Consider the following 26,105-nt stretch of genomic DNA (forward strand, 5'->3'; position numbering starts at 1 on the left):
CTCTCTCCCCTTTCTGTTTGTCCTGCAACATCTGTCTGTGCAAACCCAACTCCATCTTTTGTACATCTCCCCGGATGATCTTCAGTCCCCACAGAAATACAGATGTGTATAATCTTACATCTCAGATTGATTTTATGGGTGTCCAGAGTGGCTTGACAGATTCCTAGCTAAATTTAGGAGACTGGTTGAATTGGAGTCCCCCACTCTTTAGCCAACTTGGTGGGACCTTCAGTAATAGACCATTCTAGTAAGTGATGCTGATAACTGGTGCAGCCATGTACTTGTGTATTCAGGGGTAATAGAGGAAATTTCTGTACCTTCTTCTTAATTTGTTGTGAACCTAAAATTGCTCTAAAAGTTATATCTGAAATATATTATGAGATAATAATTATATGGCTTTTGGGGTGCCTGCGTGGCTCAGTGGGTTAAATCCTCTGTCTTCAGCTCAGGTCATGATCCCAGGCTCTTTGCTCATCAGGGAGCCTGCTTCCCTTCCTCTCTCTCTGTCCCTCTGCCTACTTGTGTTCTCTGTCTGTCAAATAAATAAATAAAATCCTTAAAAAATAATTTTATGACTTTTGAAGAAATGACAAATACATTCTTTACAGATGTGAGATAGCTTTATAGCTGGTGAAATAGATACCAATATTAGGTAACTAAAATGCCCGGGTCTTACAAACATATATTTTTTGATACAAGCAGGAGTCAAAAAGAGTTTTCTTTGAGACAGAGTTGAAAAAGGGACAGTTGTCACTCTCTGAAGAAATCGATGACCTGAAATAGAGAGAATTAGATCTCATTACTCTTAAAAATATGAATCACAATATTGTGAAGAATAAATAGTTGATTTGGACTAATAGTTATACATCTAAATCTGAATATTTCCCATATCATTTTTATGGGAACATTTTCACAATTGTGTTACATAATTGTTCACACATTGCATTTATTCTTTGTAAGATTAATTCTCTTGAGGCATAAAAAAGTTGTCAAGACATACAAATGGCTATCAGACACATGAAAAATGTTCATCATCACTAGCCATCAGGGAGATTCAAATTAAAACCACATTGAGATATCACCTTACACCAGTTAGAATGGCCAAAATTAACAAGACAGGAAACAATATGTGTTGGAGAGGATGTGGAGAAAAGGGAACCCTCTTACACTGTTGGTGGGAATGCAAGTTGGTGCAGCCTCTTTGGAGAACAGTGTGGAGATGCCTCAAGAAATTAAAAATAGAACTTCCGGGGCGCCTGGGTGGCTCAGTGGGTTAAGCCGCTGCCTTCGGCTCAGGTCATGATCTCAGAGTCCTGGGATCGAGTCCCGCATCAGGCTCTCTGCTCAGCAGGGAGCCTGCTTCCCTTCCTCTCTCCTGCCTCTCTGCCTACTTGTGATCTCTCTCTGTCAAATAAATAAAATCTTTAAAAAAAAAAAATAGAACTTCCCTATGACCCTGCCATTGCACTCCTGGGTATTTACCCCAAAGATACAGATGTAGTGAAAAGAAGGGCCATCTGTACCCCAATGTTTATTGCAGCAATGGCCACGGTCGCCAAACTGTGGAAAGTACCAAGATGCCCTTCAACGGATGAATGGATAAGAAAGATGTGGTCCATAGACACTATGGAGTATTATGTCTCCATCAGAAAGGACAAATACCCAACTTTTGTAGCAACATGGATGGGACTGGAAGAGATTATGCTGAGTGAGATAAGTCAGGCAGAGAGAGTCAATTATCATATGGTTTCACTTATTTGTGGAGCATAACAAATAGCATGGAGGATATGGGGAGTTAGAGAGGAGAAGAGAGTTGGGGGAAATTGGAAGGGGAGGTGAACCATGAGAGCTATGGACTCTAAAAAACAATCTGAGGGGTTTGAGTTGGCGGGTGGGTGGGAGGTTGAGGTACCAGGTGGTGGGTATTAGAGAGAGCACAGATTGCATGGAGCACTGGGTGTGGTGAAAAAATAATGAATACTGTTATGCCAAAAATAAATAAAAAATAAATTTAAAAAATTAAAAAATAAACAAATTCAAGCTTGAATGGAACTGATGTTAATACTGAAACATTTACTTGATAGGTGGAAAGAAACAAGAATGCTCAAAAAAAAAAAAAGTTGTCAAGAAACTTACACTTTAGGAAAGGAGGTGGAAACTTTTGGCCACACAGATGAATTAATACTGATGTTCTGGGAATCTCTACTAATCCATAAAGAATGAATGAGGAGGCTGAACAAATACTATGAGAAAAAAACATTTTTTTAGAAGTCAAACAAGCTTTTATTTGAATTTTGCAAAAACAAACATAGGTAATTCTTTCTGACTTTATAGACTCTTTAAAATTTTCAAGTAATGTTATACACAGGACATGTTATAAAAATATCTTAGTAGAGGGGCACTTGGGTGGCTCAGTGGGTTGAAGCCTCTGTATTCAGCTCAGGTCATGATTCCAGGGTCCTGGAATCAAGCCCTGAATCTGGCTCTCTGCTCAGCAGGGATCCTGCCTCCCTATCTCTCTCTGCCTGCTTCTCTGCCTACTTGTAGTCTCTGTCTGTCAAATAAAAAAAAAAAATCTTTTAAAAGAAACTTAGTAGAAATAAATGAAGGGGACAAACTGACAAAGGCAACAATTTCAGAGTTCTGATAACTGATCAAGGGCTAATAATATTTTATGAAATAGCTATTATTGAAAACCTCCTAGAGATTCAAGTGAAAAGAAGTGCATCTGTAATCTTCTTGCCCAGAACTGCTCCCTTGCCTCCCCACCTTCCCACCATATCCCAGTGATCCAGAAGCTTGTAGTTCCACAATTTGGAGAAGCTGCAGAAAGCAATTGTGCTGGTGCCACAAGGGAGACCCAATCAGCAGTGGGGAAGGGACTGAAATAGTCCATTGATTTTTCAGCTCAGAGTGATGATTTTGCTTGTCAATGAATGATGAGAACCCATACGTGTGTCAGGAGAAGATGACAGCCCTGCTTGCTAGAAACAAGGAGGTTGGAAGGAGTTGTTTTTCATTGGAATTGGGGCTGTGACCCAAGAGACTCTAGGTCTTGATCAGCATGTCTTCCTTGCTGACCCTGCCCTGCCCTCAGGAACCCTCACTGCACATGCTGTCTCTCCAGACTCTGGCTGCATACTTCCCCAGCCTTTTGGTATTCATCGGTTGGGACCCTGCTCAAAAGCAGGATGAGAGAAGTCTTGGGGCCAATCTAACCCAAGGGGCAGGCTACATGGTCGGTAGGAATGTTTTTCCTGCTCTTTTTCTCAGGTATCAATAAAATTCTTTCTACTCCAGAAAAAAAAAAAAAATGTTGGAGGTTGCATTTTTTTCTCTCAAGCACTGTGGCTCCCATAAATATAATAGGGAAATGCTATTAATGAAGGAAAAACAGAAGAGTTGATATGAGCTCTCTGTACACTCTTGATTGATGGAAAATAATTATTCATACATGGAGAGGAGATCAGTAGAAAGTAAAAGCAGGAGACTTCTCACACTCATATGCATGCACACACACAATCACACACACACACACACACACACATCTCATGGTAGAGCATGGAAGTCCTATTCACCTGCAGACTTTGAACACAGTTTTTAAGAGTACTTGTAGGTAACATCTAAGTTACAAAGTCACAAGGACAATCCCTAGGAATGCAGGCTAAAATATAAGAATTTGGTAACACTGAAAAAAAATATTAGCAGGCAGATCTGAGGGAAGAAGATCCTGCAATAAAATTTGTGCAACTTACAAAAAAATGCAAATCTAAGAATATGAAATAGACTGCATGATGACTAAATTATATTATCAAAACTATCTACCTAAAAATTAAAAAAAAAAAACATGAAAAGAAACTGGCAATGTCTTCCATACTAGGAGAATGCATAAGTCAATATAAACTTCTACTGAGATAAGAATATTATGTTTATTAGATAAAAAGCATTTTAGTCTAGGGCCATACCACCCTGAACACGTGTAATCTTGTCTGATCTCAGAAGATAAGCAGGGTCGGGCCTGGTTAGTACTTGGATGGGAGAAAAAAAAGCATTTTATAGTGCTATTTATAAATATATGGAAATTACAAAGAAACAGTTCAGATAATTAAATGAACATATGATGGCAGCAATATAGGATGTAAGAAATATCAATAGAGAAGTAAAAGTACATGAATAAATCACAGAGAAATTCTTGGTTTATCGTCACACACCTATATGAAAATTCACTAAATTGGCTCTCCAGAAAATTTGGGATACATTAGAAAAAACTGATGACATTGAAGAGGGAATCATGGATTTACTCATCTCAACAGCAAGAGAGCAAAAAAACAGAAACATTAACACAGTCAGAAACCTTCAACACAGTACCAGGAAAACCAGCATAGGTCTAAATACAATCTAAGAAGGAAAAGAGAAGCAGGGGGGAGAAGCAGTGCAGAAAAATAATCATAAGTCACAAAGAGTGAACAACTTCTTAAATATCATTTTAAAAATATTATGGACCCCAGAGGCTCAACAAACTAATAATAGAATTATGTCTATAACTCAAAACACAATGAAATGACTGAAGAACACATGCCAACACAGAAAAGAAATACTCCTGAGGGAACAGGGTGGAACATGAGGTGACTGAATTTGTGTGAAAACCATGGAATGGGTGATACATCTTCCATCTTCAGCAGCCTGAGACTACATTATCTACCATAGAATCCACACATGCCATGGACACAAGTTAGATTGGAGGGGGGTCACACCAGTAAGATAAAAGTATAAGAAGCCCCAGGCCATAAGTCCTCCATGGAAACAATAACTTAAAAATACATCCTGGAACTCATGGGTGGCTTAGCTGGATAAGTTTTTGCTTTGGCTCAGGTCATGATCCCAGGGTCCTGGGATCAAGTCCAGCATAGGGCTCCTTGCTCAGCAGGGGGCCTGCTTCTCCCTGTGCTAGTCACTCCCTCCTGCTTGTGCTTTCTCTCTCTCTCTCTCTGACAAATAAATAAATAAATATTTTAAAAAAACAAAAATAAAAATATACCCAAACACAAACCAATGTATATTCAGTCTAATCATTTTGATCAGGGTGCCAAGACATTCAATAGGGAAGGAACAGTACCTTTCACAAAAGGTGTTGGGAAATTGACTTTCACAAATGGTTGGGAAACTGACAATTTCTTTGCAAAAGAATGAAATCCAATGCTTACGTTCATACCATATACTAATGTTAACTCAAAATGAACCAAAGGCCTAAACATAAGAAGCAATAAAACTATGAAATTCCTTGAGGAGAACATGGGGGGAAGTAGACAGCATTGTAGCTCCAATATTGCTTTGAGGACTCTGAAGTCTACATGCCATATCAGACATCAAAAAAGATTCTCTCGGCAAGACTTTCTTCTCACAGATAAGACAGGAGAGAGTGGGATGATATTTTTAATGCAATCAAAGGGAAAAACAACTGTCAACCAAGAATACCTTACTCAGAAAAGCTGTCATTCAGAAACAAAGAAGAGATAAAGACTTTCCCAGCATCCCAGGGGATGGTGTGTCATAGTTTCAACTCTTTCCCCAGATGGCAGTCAGAGGAAAGTGGCATGACTCTAGTGGTGGTTGGTTAAAGCCACATTTCAGAAGAAATTTGAACCATTAGACCCGCCCAACAGAAATGCTAAAGATAATTCTTCAAGCCGGAAAAAGAGACCAAAATAAGCAAGGTAAAAACACATAAAAATATAAAATCACTGGTAGAGACCAAAATGAAAAGATCCTTCATATGACTTCTTGGATAAGTCACCAAAAGATAGGCAAGAGAAATTAAAATAGAAAAGTGAGACTGCATTAAATTAAGAGCATATGCACAGCAAAGGAAAGAACAAAAAAGTTGAAAAGTTTGGAAGAATGATGTACAGAAGAGGAGAAATATTGTAAACAGATCAGATAAGGGACTGAGATCCAAATCTATAAATAGCTCCACCAATGCAATAAAAACAAAGGAAATAATCCAATTCCAAAAATGGGAACAGGGCCTGTTTTTATGTTTTTTTTTTTTTTATGAAGACAGAAAAATGGCCAATAGGTACAAGAAAGATACCCCAAATCACTAACATCAGTGAAATGCATATCAAAACCATAATTAATTATCACCTCACACCTGTTAAAATTGTTTTTTTCCCAAAACTTAAGAGAATATTCATGAAGATCTGAAGAAAAGGAAATCCTTTGAAGAAAATATAAATTGGTTTTCCAACAATTTTTTTCAACCAATTACAAATAAAAATACCATATATTATGCATTTTTCCAAGCAATTACAAATAAAAATACCATATTATGTACTAATGTTACTCCTACATATATATTAAAAACTCAAATCAGTATCTCAAATGTTACTTCACACCATGCTCATTGCAACATTATTCTCAATAACCAAATTATTAAAGGAACCTAGGTATCTGCCAACAGATAAAGAGGTAAAGAAGGTGTGGTATATATATGTATCCACACACATACATGCATATATGCACAATGAAATATTATTCAGTCATGAGAAAGAAGGAACTCTTGCCTTTTGTGACAAATGGATGTACCTTAAAGGCATTATATACGTGACAAAAATCAGACAGAAATAGACAAATACTATATGGCCTTGCTTAAATGTAGAATCTAAAACACTGAATTTGTAAAAGTAATAAATATAATATAATTTACCAGGGACAACAAGGCAGGGGAATTGATGAGATGTTCAAGAAAACAAAGTTACAGCTAGCTACTACATAATAAGCTCTGGAATCTAATGTACAACATAGTGATTATAGTCATCATTACTGTATTATAAACTTCAAACTTGGAAAGGCTAAATCTTTGCTGTTCTCAACACCCACAATAGTGTTAAGAATGTGATGTGAGAGAGGGGTTATCTACCTTACCATAGTAATCAATCAGTAATACATCAAAGTAGCAAATGAGCACATTACACACCTTTAATTTACACACTGTTATGTCAATTATATCTCAGTAAAAACAAATAAAAGATGTAATTGTAACACCCAGCTACTACAAAGAACTAACTTAAGAATATAGCTAAGAGATCGAAGGGGAATTAAAATAGGATACTAAAATATGTTTAGTACAAAAGATGTCAGATAAGGTGGAAGAAGAAAACAACATAAACATAAAATGAATAGAAAAATGGGAGACCCAAATACAACTATCCCAATAACGACGTTCATGTTAATTCAGTAAATATTCCAATCGAAATATAAAAATTGTCATCCTGAATAAAAAAGAAAAATTTCAGATCCATCATTATGCTTTCCATAACACACACACTTTAGATTCAAAGGCACAAAGATGTGAAAGTAAAATGATAGCAAAAGATCCACTCTCCAAGCAGTAACTCTGTAAGTGAGGCCAAATGGCTACAACAATATCAGACAAAGTAGCTGTTAAAACAAGAAATATTGGAGCACCTTGGTGGCTCAGTGGGTTAAAGCCTCTGCATTCAGCTCAGGTCATGGTCCCAGGGTCCTGGGATCGAGCCCTGCATCGGGCTCTCTGATCAGCAGGGAGACTGCTTCCTCCCTCTCTCTTTCTGCCTGCCTCTCTGCGTACTTATGATCTCTGTCAAATGAATAAATAAAATCTTATAAAAAATAAATAAATAAAACAAGAAATATTATTAGAACTTAAAAGAAACACTTCACCACGGTAAGCCTGTCAATATGAGAAGATAAAATAATTACAAATATGTATTATTCACCTAACAATAGAACCTTCAAACACATGTAATAGAAACTAACAGATTTGGGAAGATAAATAAACAACTTAATGAGCACAACTGAAGATTTAAAAGCTCTTCCATCAGTAAATGAGAAACCATCCAGTCACAAAATCAGGAGCCCCACTGAAGACTGTCAGAGCTCTAGGAATCAGCTTGACAAAACTGACATATATAGAAATTATTCTTCTATGTCATAAATAGAGATCAAACATTGACAGGATGGAAATTTTCCAAAGTATATTCTCTGAAGACTAATCAATTTTTGTCTAAAGGAATAAATTAGAAGTCACAACAAAAAGAAATTTGGTGGATTTCCAAACATGTGGAAAAGTGACACACTTCTGAAATATTTATAGTTCAAAAATGAAATCTGTGAAAATACCTTGTACTGGGTGATACAAAACTGAGAATATATCAAAAGTTTTAAGGTGGAACAAAAGTAGTGTTTAGAGACAATTCATAGCTCTGTCACTTAAACCCAAAAGGAAGAATGTTATAAAATGGATGATCTGAGTAGTTTCCCTCTCAATACACTGTACAGAGAAGAACCTATTAAAGTTAGAGAAGAAAGAAGTGATAAACATATACTAGACTGAAGTTGACTGTGAAATACAAAAAGTAGAGTAACTCATGGCAGCCTAAGTGGATCAATACCCAAATATCCAAGAGCATTAGCAATAGCATGGATAAATGCACTGTAGTAGAACCAGACAACGGAGCAGCAAGAAGTTTGGATGATTTACAACTTCATGCAACTATATGGATGAAAAGCACAAGTTTATCTTCCCCTGAAAATGCCAAAAATAAAATATGCACACTGTATGATTCTACTTATGGAAATGTTTGTAAATGGAGGTGGAAACATGCAAGGGGCATTTTGCAGTACTGGTAATATTCATTTTCTTCTTCATATGATGGTGACACTTGAAAATTCGGCCAGCTGTTGGCATGTATTGCTTGTGCAACCATCTGTATGTACATTATACCACAGTAAAATTAACATACCATGAATACCATGAAAATAAGTAAATATGTTTAAAACTAGACATAAAATTGAAAACATCCTACCAAATACAACTTGTGAAAACCAAAAAAAAGGAAATAAAAATATCAGAATTGTCTCAACTTCTAAGATAATTTAATCTATAATCCAGAAGCTTTTCATACTCAGTTACAGAATATTTAGGTACTTATAAGTAAAGAAAGATGAAATATTAATTAGAAACCAAAAAGACAATCTTACAAGGTAGAAAAAAAGGGTCAATAAAATATGTGTTGTGTGCATTTTCTTGGAATACTAAGAAAAGGAAATTACATGTCAGTGGCAATCTAAACTGGTTCTGATAATATACAAAAATAATGGACTATGATGTAAGTAGATTTATTGAAGCAATACCAAGTTGGATTTACATTTGAAATTCCATTAACTTAATCTGCACTTGATCTTAGCCAAAAGACCAAGAAGTGATTCATTAACTTAATCTGTCACATTCGCAGAGTAAAGAAGGCCAAATGATGTGATTTCTCTGATGCAGAATATAAAACTAATTTTTATTCTTAACTTAAAAATAATCATTTAGACTGATAGAAATAAAAAAGTAAACAGCCATGCAAAGATCTAGAATAGATATGATAACTCTGAAAAAGAACTAATATAAACCTATTGTTTATAAAAAGACATTTTTAAAAGTATGGATTGATAAAAATATATACAAGATTAAAGAAACTGAAGAGAAAGTGAAAAGTTTATACCCACACATATATGGAATGCAGATTTCAGCAATGATGCTAAGTCATTTTGTGGAGAAAGTATAGTGTTACAATAAATGTTGTGGAAACAATTAGTTTCAAATGAAATTAATAATATATACCTTATACAAAAATGTTAAAAGATGATCATCTGTAAGTGCAAATGATAAAATTTCAAGAAGATGTATTAAGAAAATTATCTGACCTAAAGTTGGGCAGTGATTTCTTAGAGAGAAACAAAACATGATCCATAAAAGAACAAAGTGATGAAGTGTAGTTCCTTAAGATAATGTCTGTGCTTTGAAGAGAAAAGAAAGACCAGTCATAGACTTGAGAGGAAATATTTACAAATAATACATCTAATAAAAAACTTACTGCTAGGATACAGAAAGTAAATAGAAAATACAATAACAAAAAGTAAAAATAGAACAAATACATTTCGAGGAGTCAAGATGGCGGAGAAGTAGCAGGCTGAGACTACTTCAGCTAGCCGGAGATCAGCTAGATAGCTTATCTAAAGATTGCAAACACCTGAAAATCCATCGGCAGATCGAAGAGAAGAAGAACAGCAATTCTGGAAACAGAAAACAACCACTTTCTGAAAGGTAGGACCAGCGGAGAAGTGAATCCAAAGAGACGGGAAGATAGACCCCGGGGGGAGGGGCCGGCTCCCGGCAAGCGGCGGAGCAACCGCGCACAAAATCAGGACTTTTAAAAGTCTGTTCCGCTGAGGGACATCGCTCCAGAGGCTACCCGGGGCAAAGCCCACACGGGGTCAGCGTGGCCTCAGGTCCCGCAGGGTCACTGAAGGATCGGGGGTGTCTGAGTGTCGCAGAGCTTGCGGGTATTGGAATGGGAAAGCCGGCTACAGAGACAGAGCCAACAGTAAGCTCGCAGCTCGGGGTGACCTTGAACCGGTCGCAGGCTCGGTGAGCTCAGAGCGCGGCTGGAGGTCAGGCAGACGGGAGTAACTGGGTGCCGTTCTCTCAGCGCGCACTGAGGAGTGCGGCCCTGGGCTCTCGGCTCCTCCGGGCGGAGACCAGGAGGCCGCCATTTGTATTCCCGTCCTCCAGAACTCTATGGAAAGCGCTCAGGGAACAAAAGCTCCTGAAAGCAAACCCAAGCGGATTACTCACCCCGGCCCCGGGTAAGGGCGGTGCAATTCCGCCTGGGGCAAAGACACTTGAGAATCACTACAACAGGCCCCTCCCCCAGAAGATCAACAAGAAATCCAGCCAAGACCAAGTTCACCTACCAAAGAGTGCGGTTTCAATACCAAGGAGAGCAGCAGAATTCTAGAGGAGGAGAAAGCAAAGCACGGAACTCATGGCTTTTGCCCTGTGATTTTTTTTAGTCTTGCGGTTAATTTAATTTTTTTCTTTTTCATTTTTGGTTTTTTTTCTCGCCTTCGGGTAAAATTTTTTTTTTAACTGTTACCTTTTTCTTTTTTAACGATTTTTTACTAGTTTATCTAATACATATATTTTTTCTTTTTTATATTTTTCTTAGGTGTTTTCTTTTTTTTTTTAAATTTTTTTCTTTGTTTTTTTCTTTTTTTTTTTTAATTTTTTTCTTTTTTTTTTTTCTTTCTTTTTTTTTTCTTTTTTTTCTTTCTTCCTTTTTGAACCTCTTTTTATCCCCTTTCTCCCCCCTCACGATTTGGGATCTCTTCTAATTTGGTTAAAGCATATTTTCCTGGGGTTGTTGCCACCCTTTTAGTATTTTACTTGCCCCCTCATATACTCTTCTCTGGACAAAATGACAAGACGGAAAAATTCAACACAAAAAAAAGAACAAGAGGCAGTACCGAAGGCTAGGGACCTAATCAATACAGACATTGGTAATATGTCAGATCTAGAATTCAGAATGACAATTCTCAAGGTTCTAGCCGGGCTCGAAAAAGGCATGGAAGATATTAGAGAACCCCTCTCGAGAGATATAAAAGCCCTTTCTGGAGAAATAAAAGAACTAAAATCTAACCAAGTTGAAATCAAAAAAGCTATTAATGAGGTGCAATCAAAAATGGAGGCTCTCACTGCTAGGATAAATGAGGCAGAAGAAAGAATTAGTGATATAGAAGACCAAATGACAGAGAATAAAGAAGCTGAGCAAAAGAGGGACAAACAGCTACTGGACCACGAGGGGAGAATTCGAGAGATAAGTGACACCATAAGACGAAACAACATTAGAATAATTGGGATTCCAGAAGAAGAAGAAAGAGAGAGGGGAGCAGAAGGTATACTAGAGAGAATTATTGGGGAGAATTTCCCCAATATGGCAAAGGGAACGAGCATCAAAATTCAGGAGGTTCAGAGAACACCCCTCAAAATCAATAAGAATAGGCCCACACCCCGTCACCTAATAGTAAAATTTACAAGTCTCAGTGACAAAGAGAAAATCCTGAAAGCAGCGCGGGAAAAGAAGTCTGTAACATACAATGGTAAAAATATTAGATTGGCAGCTGACTTATCCACAGAGACCTGGCAGGCCAGAAAGTGCTGGCATGATATTTTCAGAGCACTAAATGAGAAAAACATGCAGCCCAGAATACTATATCCAGCTAGGCTATCATTGAAAATAGAAGGAGAGATTAAAAGCTTTCAGGACAAACAACAACTAAAAGAATTTGCAAACACCAAACCAGCTCTACAGGAAATCTTGAAAGGGGTCCTCTAAGCAAAGAGAGAGCCTACAAGTGGTAGATCAGAAAGGAACAGAGACCATATACAGTAACAGTCACCTTACAGGCAATACAATGGCACTAAATTCATATCTCTCAATAGTTACCCTGAATGTGAATGGGCTAAATGCCCCTGTCAAAAGACACAGGGTATCAGAATGGATAAAAAAACAAAACCCATCTATATGTTGCCTCCAAGAAACTCATTTCAAGCCCGAAGACACCTCCAGATTTAAAGTGAGGGGGTGGAAAAGAATTTACCATGCTAATGGACATCAGAAGAAAGCAGGAGTGGCAATCCTTATATCAGATCAATTAGATTTTAAGCCAAAGACTATAATAAGAGATGAGGAAGGACACTATATCATACTCAAAGGGTCTGTCCAACAAGAAGAAGAATTCTTTCAAAGAATTAATAAAATTGATAAACGCCTGGCCAGACTTATCAAAAAGAAAAGAGAAAGGACCCAAATAAATAAAATCATGAATGAAAGAGGAGAGAACACAACTAACACCAAAGAAATACAAACTATTATAAGAACATACTATGAGCAACTCTACGGCAATAAATTTGACAATCTGGAAGAAATGGATGCATTCCTAGAAACATATAAACTACCACAACTGAACCAGGAAGAAATAGAAAGCCTGAACAGACCCATAACCAGTAAGGAGATTGAAACAGTCATTAAAAATCTCCAAACAAACAAAAGCCCAGGGCCAGACGGCTTCCCGGGGGAATTCTACCAAACATTTAAAGAAGAACTAATTCCTATTCTCCTAAAACTGTTCCAAAAAATAGAAATGGAAGGAAAACTTCCAAACTCATTTTATGAGGCCAGCATCACCTTGATACCCAAACCAGACAAGGATCCCACCAAAAAGAGAGCTATAGACCAATATCCTTGATGAACACAGATGCGAAAATACTCAACAAAATACTAGCCAATAGGATTCAACAGTACATTAAAAAGATTATTCACCACGACCAAGTGGGATTTATTCCAGGGCTGCAAGGTTGGTTCAACATCCGCAAATCAGTCAATGTGATACAACACATCAATAAAAGTAAGAACAAGAACCATATGATACTCTCAATAGATGCTGAAAAAGCATTTGACAAAGTACAGCATCCCTCCCTGATCAAAACTCTTCAAAGTGTAGGGATAGAGGGCACATACCTCAATATCATCAAAGCCATCTATGAAAAACCCACTGCAAATATCATTCTCAATGGAGAAAAACTGAAAGCTTTTCCACTAAGGTCAGGAACACGGCAGGGATGTCCATTATCACCACTGCTATTCAACATAGTACTAGAGGTCCTAGCCAAAGCAATCAGACAACAAAAGGAAATTAAAGGCATCCAAATTGGCAAAGAAGTAGTCAAATTATCACTCTTCGCAGATGATATGATACTATATGTGGAAAACCCAAAAGACTCCACTCCAAAACTGCTAGAACTTATACAGGAATTCAGTAAAGTGTCAGGATATAAAATCAATGCACAGAAATCAGTTGCATTTCTCTACACCAACAGCAAGACAGAAGAAAGGGAAATTAAGGAGTCAATCCCATTTATAATTGCACCCAAAACCATAAGATACCTAGGAATAAACCTAACCAAAGAGACACAGAATCTATACTCAGAAAACTATAAAGTACTCATGAAAGAAATTGAGGAAGACACAAAGAAATGGAAAAATGTTCCATGCTCCTGGATTGGAAGAATAAATATTGTGAAAATGTCTATGCTACCTAAAGCAATCTACACATTTAATGCAATTCCTATCAAAGTACCATCCATCTTTTTCAAAGAAATGGAACAAATAATTCTAAAATTTATATGGAACCAGAAAAGACCTCGAATAGCTAAAGGAATATTGAAAAAGAAAGCCAACGTTGGTGGCATCACAATCCCGGACTTCAAGCTCTATTACAAAGCTGTCATCATCAAGACAGCATGGTACTGGCACAAAAACAGACACATAGATCAATGGAACAGAATAGAGAGCCCAGAAATAGACCCTCAACTCTACAGTCAACTAATCTTCGACAAAGCAGGACAGAATGTCCAATGGAAAAAAGACAGCCTCTTCAATAAATGGTGCTGGGAAAATTGGACAGCCACATGCAGAAAAATGAAATTTGACCATTTCCTTACACCACACACAAAAATAGACTCAAAATGGATGAAGGACCTCAATGTGCGAAAGGAATCCATCAAAATCCTTGAGGAGAACACAGGCAGCAACCTCTTTGACCTCAGCCGCAGCAACATCTTCCTAGGAACAACGCCAAAGGCAAGGGAAGCAAGGGCAAAAATGAACTATTGGGATTTCATCAAGATCAAAAGCTTTTGCACAGCAAAGGAAACAGTTAACAAAATCAAAAGACAACTGACAGAATGGGAGAAGATATTTGCAAACGACATATCAGATAAAGGACTAGTGTCCAGAATCAACACCCAAAGAACAAATAATCCAATCAAGAAATGGGCAGAGGACATGAGCAGACATTTCTGCAAAGAAGACATCCAGATGGCGAACAGACACATGAAAAAGTGCTCCATATCACTCGGCATCAGGGAAATACAAATCAAAACCACAATGCGATATCACCTCACACCAGTCAGAATGGCTAAAATCAACAAGTCAGGAAATGACAGATGCTGGCGAGGATGCGGAGAAAGGGGAACCCTCCTACACTGTTGGTGGGAATGCAAGCTGGTGCAACCTCTCTGGAAAACAGCATGGAGGTTCCTCAAAATGTTGAAAATAGAACTGCCCTATGACCCAGCAATTGCACTATTGGGCATTTACCCTAAAGATACAAACGTAGTGATCCAAAGGGGCACGTGTACTCGAATGTTTATAGCAGCAATGTCTACAATAGCCAAACTATGGAAAGAACCTAGATGTCCATCAACAGATGAATGGATCAAGAAGATGTGGTATATATACACAATGGAATACTATGCAGCCATCAAAAGAAATGAAATCTTGCCATTTGCGACAACATGGATGGAACTAGAGCGTATCATGCTTAGCGAAATAAGTCAAGCGGAGAAAGACAACTATCATATGATCTCCCTGATATGAGGAAGTGGTGATGCAACATGGGGGCTTAAGTGGGTACGAGAAGAATAAATGAAAGAAGATGGGATTGGGAGGGAGACAAACCATAAGTTACTCTTAATCTCACAAAACAAACTGAGGTTTTTTGGGGGGAGGGGGTTTGGGAGAAGGGGGTGGGATTATGGACATTGGGGAGGGTATGTATTTTGGTGAGTGCTGTGAAGTGTGTAAACCTGGTGATTCACAGACCTGTACCCCTGGGGATAAAAATATATGTTTATAAAAAATAAAAAATTATATTAAAAAAAAAAAGAACAAATACATTTCAAGATACTTCACCAAAAAGCATATATTGATGGCAAATAAATACAGAGAAAGTTGCTCAACATTATCAGTCTTTGGAACATTCACATTAGAACCACTACATATCAGAATTCCTATTCCAGCAATAAAGTGAGGATATGCTACTGTTCCTTACTTCTTCCACCAAATACAGCTAAAACACCTGGATATGATACACAAAACAACATAACATTCAAACAGATAATGAGAAAACTGACAGAACTGAGCACTCTAACCCCAAGGAATGATACGGCGGTGAACGCCCTGGAATTTCTCTTTGCCTCACATATCCCAGAGTGATGAGCAAACCACAGACACCAAAGTGCACAGACAAAAGGCCCCAAAATGATTTTTTTCTCCCTAGTCAACATAATAGAAAAAAAAGGCATGCTAGAAAGACCCGAACAAACAAACAAAAAATGTAGACACTAAGTGCGTTATTTCAAGCAACCATTGACTATCCATGGGACACATCACTCAGGAATGCAGGAGACATCAAGACATTCTGAGATAAAGGAAAACTAGGAAAAGTGTCACCGCCACCCCCACTCTGAAAGAACTGCTAAAGGGAATTATCCAAACAGAAATTAAATGGTAACAGAAGGAATTTTGCAAGGATCATCAGGAAGAAATGGAAAACAAAAGAAAGTATAAAACTATCATTAAGCCTAAGGGACCTTGCTTCAACTCTAGTGTCTAAATTGTTTGAAATTTGAATGAAAATCATCAGTTGAAGCAAAGTGATAACATTCATGTAATTCTCAACGTAAGTAGAGAAACATTTAAAACAAAGTAGAAATGAGACACAGTAAAGGGACATCAGGGAAGGGAAGGCTTTACATTTTACTCAAAGTGCTGTGGGTTGTGACAGAATGTGAAGACTGCTACATGTGTTTATAATTATCTATGTAAAGATATATACTATCTATATTATTTATATGAAGCACATTAGAACATATGTGGACATATGTATGACTATATATGTATAATTATTTATGAAGAAAAGATCGACTTTGCTTTACATTACGCTCCATCAGTTAGGTTCGTGATGTAGAAAACTATATCCTTCATATATATCTCACTGCATTGCAAATACAACATCACCAAAAGTAATTCCAACTGGATAAGATACTCTAATTAAAGTGAAAAATTAATAAAGAAAGAAAAAAAGATAGAGGCAATATAGGAAATTATGTTTATGAACTTTGATGAACTTCTGAAATAGGTTCAAAATAAACACTAACACCCAAATGATATATGGGACCATGGTAATACTAAAATTCTGATTATTAAAGGACTCCAATAGGGGAGGAAAAATGCAATACACAGCTATTTCCATCTTGTAAACTCAAAAAAGAGCTCATATTTAAAACTTGATAAGGACTTCCGAGAAGACAAAAGAAAACATCTAGGAGAAATGAGCAAGGGACATACTCGAGTCCTTCTCACCAAAGAGAATACCCTAATAACTCACACCCCAGGATAATGACACTGTTGTATAACCACCAGAACTTTTTGTCATAATTTTCCACAGACCTCTGAATTTTGGATCAATTGACTATTTTGTAAAATGTATTTACACAATACATTAGATAAATGTAGGGAAAATGTAATATATTGAAAGACACACATATCTATGACTGAGCAATTTCATACTAATGCTTTGAAGAAAATGTATAATAATCATATATAAATACAATTATAATGTTGCATTTATGCATTGTTATTTTGACAAATGCATTATTCACATTTCATAAATATACTATATACTATGTAGCTATGTATAATAGTTATTATAAATACAATACATGGAAAACACATAGAAAAAGCCTTTCATAAAATTATTATTCATAACACCCACATACAAAAAGGAAGTAAATTTCTGAGAATTGATTTTAAAATGTCATATTCATATAAGACAGCATCAGTGAAAATTCACAAACTACAGACAAATGCAGTAATAAAGATGGATTACAAATATCATATGAAAGCAAAAAGGAGACACATATAATAATGCATACTTCATGATTCCATCGATATAAATTCCAAAAATAAGCAAAGATATTTCACAGTATTAAAACTGGCAGGGATAATAGGGGCTCTAAACTTCTCACTCATGATCTGATTTGTAATTATCTTCCGAATATTTTGTGATGAATATGCACAATCATGTAGTTTTTTTTTTTTTTAAGATTTCTTTATTTATTTGACAGAGAGAGAGAGAGAGAGAGAAAGATCAAGAGTAGGCAGAGAGGCAGGGAGAGAGGAGGGGGAAGCAGGCTCCCACCCAGCAGAGAGCCCGATGCGGGGCTCAATCCCAGGACTCTGAGACCATGACCAGAGACAAAGGCAGAGGCTTAACCCACTGGTTAAGGTACCTCAATCATACAGTCTTCATGATGGGTGGTAAAAAATATAGTAAGGATGGGGCGCCTGGGTGGCTCAGTGGGTTAAGCCGCTGCCTTCGGCTCAGGTCATGATCTCAGGGTCCTGGGATCGAGTCCCGCATCAGGCTTTCTGCTTGGCAGGGAGCCTGCTTCCCTCTCTCTCTCTCTCTGCCTGCCTCTCCATCTACTTGTGATTTCTCTCTGTCAAGTAAATAAATAAAATCTTTTAAAAAAAATATAGTAAGGTTATTTCAGGCAAAAGAGCATTTATAGAAGTATGGCTTTCTAAGAAAAGCAAGAACTACAAATTATTAAATATACATTAAAGGTATAAAATTAGCGAAATATAGAATCAAACTATGGAATAGTAAAAGACTTTAAAACAAATAAACAAGAAATATAAATATGTATGACTATATGGATGAGATCTACAAAAGTAATATTAAATGATAAGTTTTTAATAAAAGCTGGAAACATTTGAAATCTCACCATTTCCTCTTCATCCTCTATGGAGAGCAGGGTAGAGCTCTTAGAAGCACAGGACAACCGACTCTCATTCCATGGTTTTCTTTCAGTGCTAATGTAGTAGCAAGTTTTGGAATATGTAATCCACTCTTTTGGACAGTGACCACAATGATAAGCTAAAGAAAGATTATGAGATATTATCCAAAAGGCTTTGAATATTAAAACTTGCAAGTTTGCAAGTTACATATGTATACACAAATGTGTATACAACACATCACTTCACCCTCACAAGTGGGCAAAAATAAAACACATGCACATTCCCAGAAGAGTCAGGCTTTCATCCCTTACATATGTGCCAGTATAAAACAAACAAAAATGTCCATCTCTACATGTACTTCGAGTCCCTGGACAAAACAATTTATTTGGAATTGTATAACGGTTTATATTATATCATGTTAAAGCAGGAGGAAATTTGAGGTCATTGTTATCAATGACAATGGGTGTAGTAACTTTATTTTAAGATCTATTTATTTATTTATTTGAGAGAGACAGAGAACAAGAGAGAGCATGAACCAGAGGGTTAGAGGTTAGAGGGCAGAGGGAGAGGGAGAGAGAATTTAAAACAGACTGCACTGAGCATGGAGTGGACATGGGGCTCAGTCCCAGGACCCTGAGTTCATAACCTGAGCCAAAGCCCAGAGTCAGACGCTTCACTCACTGAGCCAACCAAGTACCTCATGTATGCTGATTTTAATGAGTATTTCCTCATACTGTTGTGTAAGAAGTAATACTCTCCTATACTCATCAATTATGAAAATTTACTACACAATTTTCTAATTTGTTTTCCCCAAAACCATCTATTATCATCCTTGTCTAGTTTAAGATACAGATAAAATATAAGCTATCCTAATATCAAAGTTTTGGAAATGACTTTCTACCTTTCTGGGTCGTTATTTCCACAGACGCCTTGTTCTGCACTGGTCCTGTAGTAACTAGAAAAATTAAAACAATGCTCATAAAACTTAATATTAAACTAAATAAATGATTATGATTTGAGTTCCTTAGTTTGAAGTTTGGTATATTATTTAGAATGAGAAATCTCTGTAATAAAATTGATTTTACCCATAAAAATTAAATAAAACAGTGAACATGTGGGGGAAGACAATTCAAAAGTTTAAAGAATCAAAATTCACAGTATTTTGCAGTATTTGGTTTAACCAGTCTCAAGAAGTAACTTGTATATTTCCATAAAGTCTCTCCTATAACTTGTATTTCAGTTATGAAATCTTAATATATGTGTAATACTCTCTATATAGAGTTATTCCGTTATTTCTACTTTTGACATTCCACATTTAGAGCATGCATGCATTAAAATAAGGTAATACAATTCCATAATAGTATGCAACATTTCGAGCACCGATGATCATTAATGTCGTCATCGAAAACACTTACTTACAATGAATAACAGCTATTGTGACCACAGTGGACATCAAGACAAGGCAGGTGATTCCCAGAATGTCAGCAATGAGCTTCCCTGGACATGAAGGTAAATAGTTGGGGAAAAAAAAATGAAAATGCTGAGAAAACACAGATGGAAAATAATCATTTAGGAAATTTATGTACAAGAAAGCCAACAATGGGGCACCTGGGTGGCTCAGTGGGTTAAAGCCTCTGCCTTCGGCTCAGATCATGGTCCCAGGGTCCTGGGATCGAGCCCCACATTGGGCTCTCCACTCAGCAGGATGCCTGCTTCCTCCTATCTCTTTGCCTGCCTCTCTGCCTACTTGTGATCCCTGTCAGTGAAATAAATAAATAAATCTTTAAAAAAAAAAAAAAAAAGAAAAGAAAAGAAAGCCAACAATGCACAGGGAGTCACATATAAAAATTTGGACCCCAAACTTGCCTCTGTCATTGGATTCTTCTTTCAGAATATGCCATTATATTTGCAGTAAATATATTACCTCCATGAGATTGAGTAAAGACCACGAATTACAACACTTGGACAAGATCCGTCCTCAGATTTCAATTACAATACCATATTCCAGCCCCAAGCTCTGATCCACACAAATGAAAAATATGGGAGATCATTCCCTACTCATTCCCTGCACCCTTGCTCCCCAAGTGCATATACTAGAACAGTTGTATGTCTGTATTAAGTGTTTTACCTTTCCACTGGCAGTTCTTGCCACTCCCTTGAAGATCCCGAGAAACATCTTGAAGATTTAATTCTACGTAGGTTATTTCCTCCTCAGTTCCTGAAATGGGACTTTTAGTGCCCTTAGCTTTCACTTGCTGTCTTCTTGAACCCTTAACCTGACTGAGTTCTGCATAGGTAACTCCTTGGTTATTCATCTCTGCAGCTGCGTCCTGTCGGGCACAGGGCTGAATGGGACTGTACTGAAGGTCTTGATGAATAGTGTATGCAATGACAAGATTGCTGGGACAGTCACAGTGGGTGGAGTGTGGGGTGAGTGAGAGTACTCATTTGCAATTGAACAATGTAAAATCTGGTACTACCTTCCTTACAGCTTTAAAGAAGTGCTTTATGATAGAATAAGTGGTTTTTATAATGATATTCTCTGTTTGACACCATAGTATTGATGGGAAACATGTAAAGCATCAAATTAGTGAAGAAGAAAAGAGGTCAGGAATATTGTCCTTATTAATGTAAGGCCAGATTCCACAGAACATGTCAATACTATTAGATAACTGGGTTAATATTAAAATGCTGTAGTAGAAAGAAAATGCTGCACCAATTTTTTTTGACAAGTTTTAAATGCATTATTGGTTTAAAAAATTAGGTCCCCAGATTAGGGAATATTAGTTTTAACACATATAGGAATTTCCTGGAGTAAATTATTTTTATTTAAGGCTCGGGTTTCTTTATTAAAATGTCATGTAGTGCTATCAAGTGGTCTTTTACTTTGAGTAATTGTGGAGTTTGGAGGAATCATTAATATCTAATGAATCTTTTATAAGTTGAAAAATGTTACATGACACAATAAATTTATTCAAACCCTGAACAATAATGAAATCAAAAACACCAAAAACTATTTTTTAAAAGTACTTATTTAACACCAGAAAATGATAACTGAGTTTATGATAAAGATGTGAAAACTATAAAATGATAGATAAAAGTGTAGTTCATTTATGGAAGAACACTGTTGGTACACTTCCAGAAAAACCTAAGAATGTGAAAGGCAGTAGGGAAACTTTAGTTGTATAAGGAATTCTAATAAATGAAATAAATGTAATTTCATAATTCAGTCAATGTGCTCAAAGTCACTGAAATATGAAATTACTCCTGGCTCTCAAATTTACAAACTATGACCTTTAAGAAGTTACTTCCTATCTGGCTACCTAGTTTATACTAATCTGAACTGGGAATTAAAATATATAAAATATAATGCATTTAAAGCACTTAATATTTCATCCAGCTTTGCTAAGCTCTCAATAATAAATTAGTTATCTTAAGTATTCTTAACAGAATAGTCACAGTATCATTGCTGATTCATATCCTTTAGAGCATGTAACATAATCCATTAGACAGGCATCTCTTTCAGTATTAAATATCATTTTTCACCAATTTTTGATCAAATTTTTAAAAAGTTTGTTGATTATTTCATACCTAAGTATAAGTTAGCATTTTCCAGAAGATACCTCATCTTCTTTCCATGAACAATCAAACTGCTTTCATTTAGCAAAGCAAGTATATGAAGAATTAAGTTTTTTTTTTTTTGTTTGTTTGTTTTTTTTTTTTTTTATCCGAGAGAGAGAGAGAGTGAGCACAGGCAGACAGAATGGCAGGCAGAGGCAGAGGGAGAAGCAGGCTCCCTGCTGAGCAAGGAGCCTGATGTGGGACTCGATCCCAGGACGCTGAGCCGAAGGCAGCTGCTTAACCAACTGAGCCACCCAGGCGTCCCATGAAGAATTAAGTTTTTGATATTCGATTTGGTAGTAGAACTTAATGATTCATCATTTACATATAACTCCTAATACTCATCACTACAAATGCCCTCCTTAATAACCCATCTCACGTTTAGCCCATCCCCTGCCTACGTGCCTTTCAGCAACCTTCAATTTGTTCTCTACAGTTAAGAATGTCTTATTATTTGCTTCCTCTCATTTTTTCCCCTTCACCTATGTTCATCTGTTTTAAGAATCTATTTCCAAAGACTAGGCTAAAAGATCAAGTAGTATTTTATCTATATTGATGAAAATCCAAAATTAACTGTCCCTTCTCATGATGCTTATGGGAGTTCACATGAAATTATACTGATCTGCAGACACAATTATGTGGTCGTATATGCACCTAATTACTTCTCCACAGGCAAGAATTTGAATACGTTAAGAAATTCTCCAGTGTTTTTCATATTCATTCTTGTCTGTTACCCTGAATTGTTGGAATAAATATAACAATGTTTTCTGTGATTTGACTGCATATTAACTGTACCTCATGTGCATCCCATCTAGCATCTATATCTCCCACTAAGTGAGGCAGCTAGGAGAGAGACAGCAGAGGAGTGACACATACCTTCTGTTGGCCAGAGAGTCCTACATCTTCCACTGGGAGACCAGGTTACTCTTGTAAACAGACAGTATCTGTGGTCTTCACAGACTGCCGGCCCTGTGAGCGCTCAGAGTGAGACAATAGTGGAAAAAGTAGATTTCTCATCAACGTGTCACTTAAAATTTGAACAGGAAATCCTTACACTTGGTCAATTTTGAAGACACTTTATCTCATCACACACCTCCAGAATGTCCAAGGCTTACAGCTTGTAGTGTGTCAGTTAATTGCGATGTGACTCTGAGAAATGTTAATGTTCCACAAGATATTGGGGTCAGAGGCTTGACCACCCATGCTGTTAACTTGCTTTTTTTTCAGTCACAAATGCTGAGACCTGGAAATTCAGGTCTTTGAAGAGTATCTTAGATGTGTTCATTCTATTTTTACACAGTTTGCTAAATCTTGGCATAACGTGCTTCTTTCTCTTAAACTCTCCTGATGCTATTTCTATTATAATGGGAAATATCTGTTATAATGGGAAATATCTGTAAACATCACCCCATTAACAACAGGAGTTTAGTGATGTTTATCTCCAACTATTTAGAATGTGCATTGTCAAAATCTTTCTATACATCTCTTGAAAGCTTCATATGGTACTTATACTTTTTTATGAATATGGTGTATCACATTGTTTCCTTTGTGAATATTGACCAACCCTTGCAGCCAAAAATTAAGTCCCACTTGACTTTTTCAGTTATTGTTGGATTTTATTTGCTAGTATTTTGTTTAGACGATTTGCACCCATGTTCATCAGGAATACTGGTCTGCAGTCCTCTTTTAGAGTGCAGTCTTTTTCTGGTTTTGTAATGAGGCTAATGCTGACCTCATAGAATGAATTAGGAGGTTTTCCTGCCATTTCTATTCGTTTGGAATTTTTTGAGGAGAATAGGTATTAACTCTTCTTTAAATATTTGGCAGTGGGAACCATCTGGCCCTGGAGTTCTGTTTGTTGGGAGATTTTCTATAACTGATTCAATTTTCTTGCTGGTTTTCCATGTGCTCAAGTTTTCCATTTCTTCTTGTTTTGGTTTTAGTAGTTCATGTTTCTAGGAATTTATCCATTTCTTCCATGTTGTCCCCATTTGTTGCTCTAAATATTTTTTTGAGTACTATTCTCTTAGGGCACCTGGGTGTCTCAGTCATGAGACATTGATTATTCATTTAAATGTTTTTTTTTTTTTCATTTCTAGGATTCTTCTTTTTGATTTTTAAAAATTATCCTGGGTTTTTCCAAAGTCTAACCATCAGACACTAACCTCTTTTTTGGTAGCCATTCTGTATCCCTTATACTTTTATTCACTCTAAATATTTGTACTTTATAATCAATATTCAACAATTCTATTATTTGGGCGGGGGGTGTGCACTCTCGCTTGCGCGCGCGCGCACCGCTTTCAGTCTGTGAACGGGAGAAGAATGAGGCACAAACAAGTCAGCTGCAAGAGAAAGGGAGCAGGGGACAACAGTAGAAAAAACTGCTGCCCCGAACAACTCCTCAGTCCTGCTTTTATTAGATAGAAACAGCCAACAGAAGAGCCAAAGAAGGCCAAACATTAGTCATATGCCTTGTAGATAAACAAGAAGGAGGGCAAAATATGTCTGGACAAGCAGTATAAAGTTTATAATTGAACAAGCACATTCAAAGGACTTATCTATGTAGACAAAGGTGCTCTCCAGAGGGAAAAGGGGAGATAATGGAAAGATGAAGCAGGGGCATTCCACCCTGAGCAGGCCAGGCGTTCCCAGCTGCTTGGCTTCCATGAAGCAGGTGGCATTCTGCCCTGAGCAATCCCGGCATCCCCAGCTGCTCAGCTTCAATGATGCATATAGTCCTCTCCCCCAGAGGCCTGTTGCCAGTATGTGTTTTTCTTAAGGCTATATCTAAATGTACTTGGTAACTAGTAAAATTCCCCAGGGGTTATATTTTAAGTAATACATTGTTCTGAGGGGCAGTTGCATTTCCCCCCTTTTTGTTTGTGAAGAAGTTAGAAAAGTCGATTTTGCAGTTACTTGATTCTTCAGTCGTTGGAGGGATTTTCGCATGCATTTGAGGACTAAGCATAAAACAAAATTATAGCAATAAAAAGAATAATCATTCCACCTATAATGCCGAGATCAGTTTGTTTGATCCAAGTAAAAGGGTTTAGATTAGACAGAATATCGTTAATTCATTGAGTAAAACTCACTTTTGGAACTGATGGTAATGGTGCTCGCTTCGGCAGCACATATACTAAAAATTGGAACTGATGGTAATGTAATGATGAGTGAGTAATGCTTTGAATAGTATCTTGAAGTTGTCTAATATCTAAAGTTAGATTGTCACCATAATGATTAGTAATATGCTGGCGAATTTTGCTCCAAGATATTTCTGAATTATTATAGGCATTGGGAGTAACACAGAAAGAAGAAACATTCCAGTCATATAAAATATGAAGTCTAAGCTTTATATTTTGAAGATCATTTCCTATATATATCATGACTGCTTTTAAATCAGAAATACTTTCATCTAATTTTTGATCCATGATCATTTGTTGATTCTAAGCTTTGCTAGCATTCTCATGGCACTTCTATACAAATTTTGTGGTTTGTACAGTTTGATGCAAGGCTATTCCTTCAGCGGTAGCTGTAGCAGTAATGGCTATAATTCCTAAAATAGCTGTTATAAGCAACCGAAGAAATCTTTTTGTTCTATGGACCCAGTCCTTCAAAACTCATAAAAGTACATGTATATCTGGAGAGCTTTCCCAAACACAGTGGTGTTTCACTGGTAACCAAATGCCTATTCTTCTTCTAGCTATGAGAATGATAGAATTGTCTGTATAGACATTCTTATCCACACAGGTGAACATTTTACATCTGAGACAATTTATTTCTCTATTATTATGATCAAAAGTCATTTTTTTGAAACAAAAACATAGGGATTTTTTAAATTTATTTTTTATTTATTTTCAGCATAACAGTATTCATTGTTTTTGTAACACACCCAGTGCTCCATGCAATCTGTGCCCTCTCTAATACCCACCACCAGGTTCACCCAACCTCCCACCCCCCCACCACTTAAAA

General features: G+C 36.8%; 1 protein-coding gene across 1 annotated transcript; it reads right to left on the reverse strand.

Moving 5' to 3' along the window:
- Nucleotides 1–638: 638 nt before the first annotated feature.
- Nucleotides 639–20,830, reverse strand: LOC132020599 (NKG2-A/NKG2-B type II integral membrane protein-like). The gene is made up of 4 exons (XM_059404741.1): nt 20,644–20,830; nt 19,935–20,030; nt 18,503–18,654; nt 639–774 (listed from the first exon to the last, which is right to left on the reverse strand). Exons 1-4 carry the CDS (start codon nt 20,828–20,830, stop codon nt 751–753), a joined length of 459 nt encoding a protein of 152 aa, XP_059260724.1. The 3' UTR covers nt 639–750.
- Between the last annotated feature and the right edge of the window lie 5,275 nt (nt 20,831–26,105).

The sequence above is a fragment of the Mustela nigripes genome, chromosome 6 (assembly GCF_022355385.1).
Source record: "Mustela nigripes isolate SB6536 chromosome 6, MUSNIG.SB6536, whole genome shotgun sequence".
NCBI lineage: Eukaryota > Metazoa > Chordata > Mammalia > Carnivora > Mustelidae > Mustela > Mustela nigripes.

Bases quoted from the DNA above. Each gene is read 5' to 3' on its own strand.
- LOC132020599 (XM_059404741.1), bottom strand. From the start codon at position 20,830: ATGAATAACCAAGGAGTTACCTATGCAGAACTCAGTCAGGTTAAGGGT. The intron at 20,031-20,643 runs GTAAAACACTTA...TTTTCCCCAACT, and splicing joins CAAGAACTGCCAGTGGAAAG to ATTTACCTTCATGTCCAGGG. The intron at 18,655-19,934 runs GTAAGTAAGTGT...ATCTTTCTTTAG, and splicing joins CACAATAGCTGTTATTCATT to CTTATCATTGTGGTCACTGT.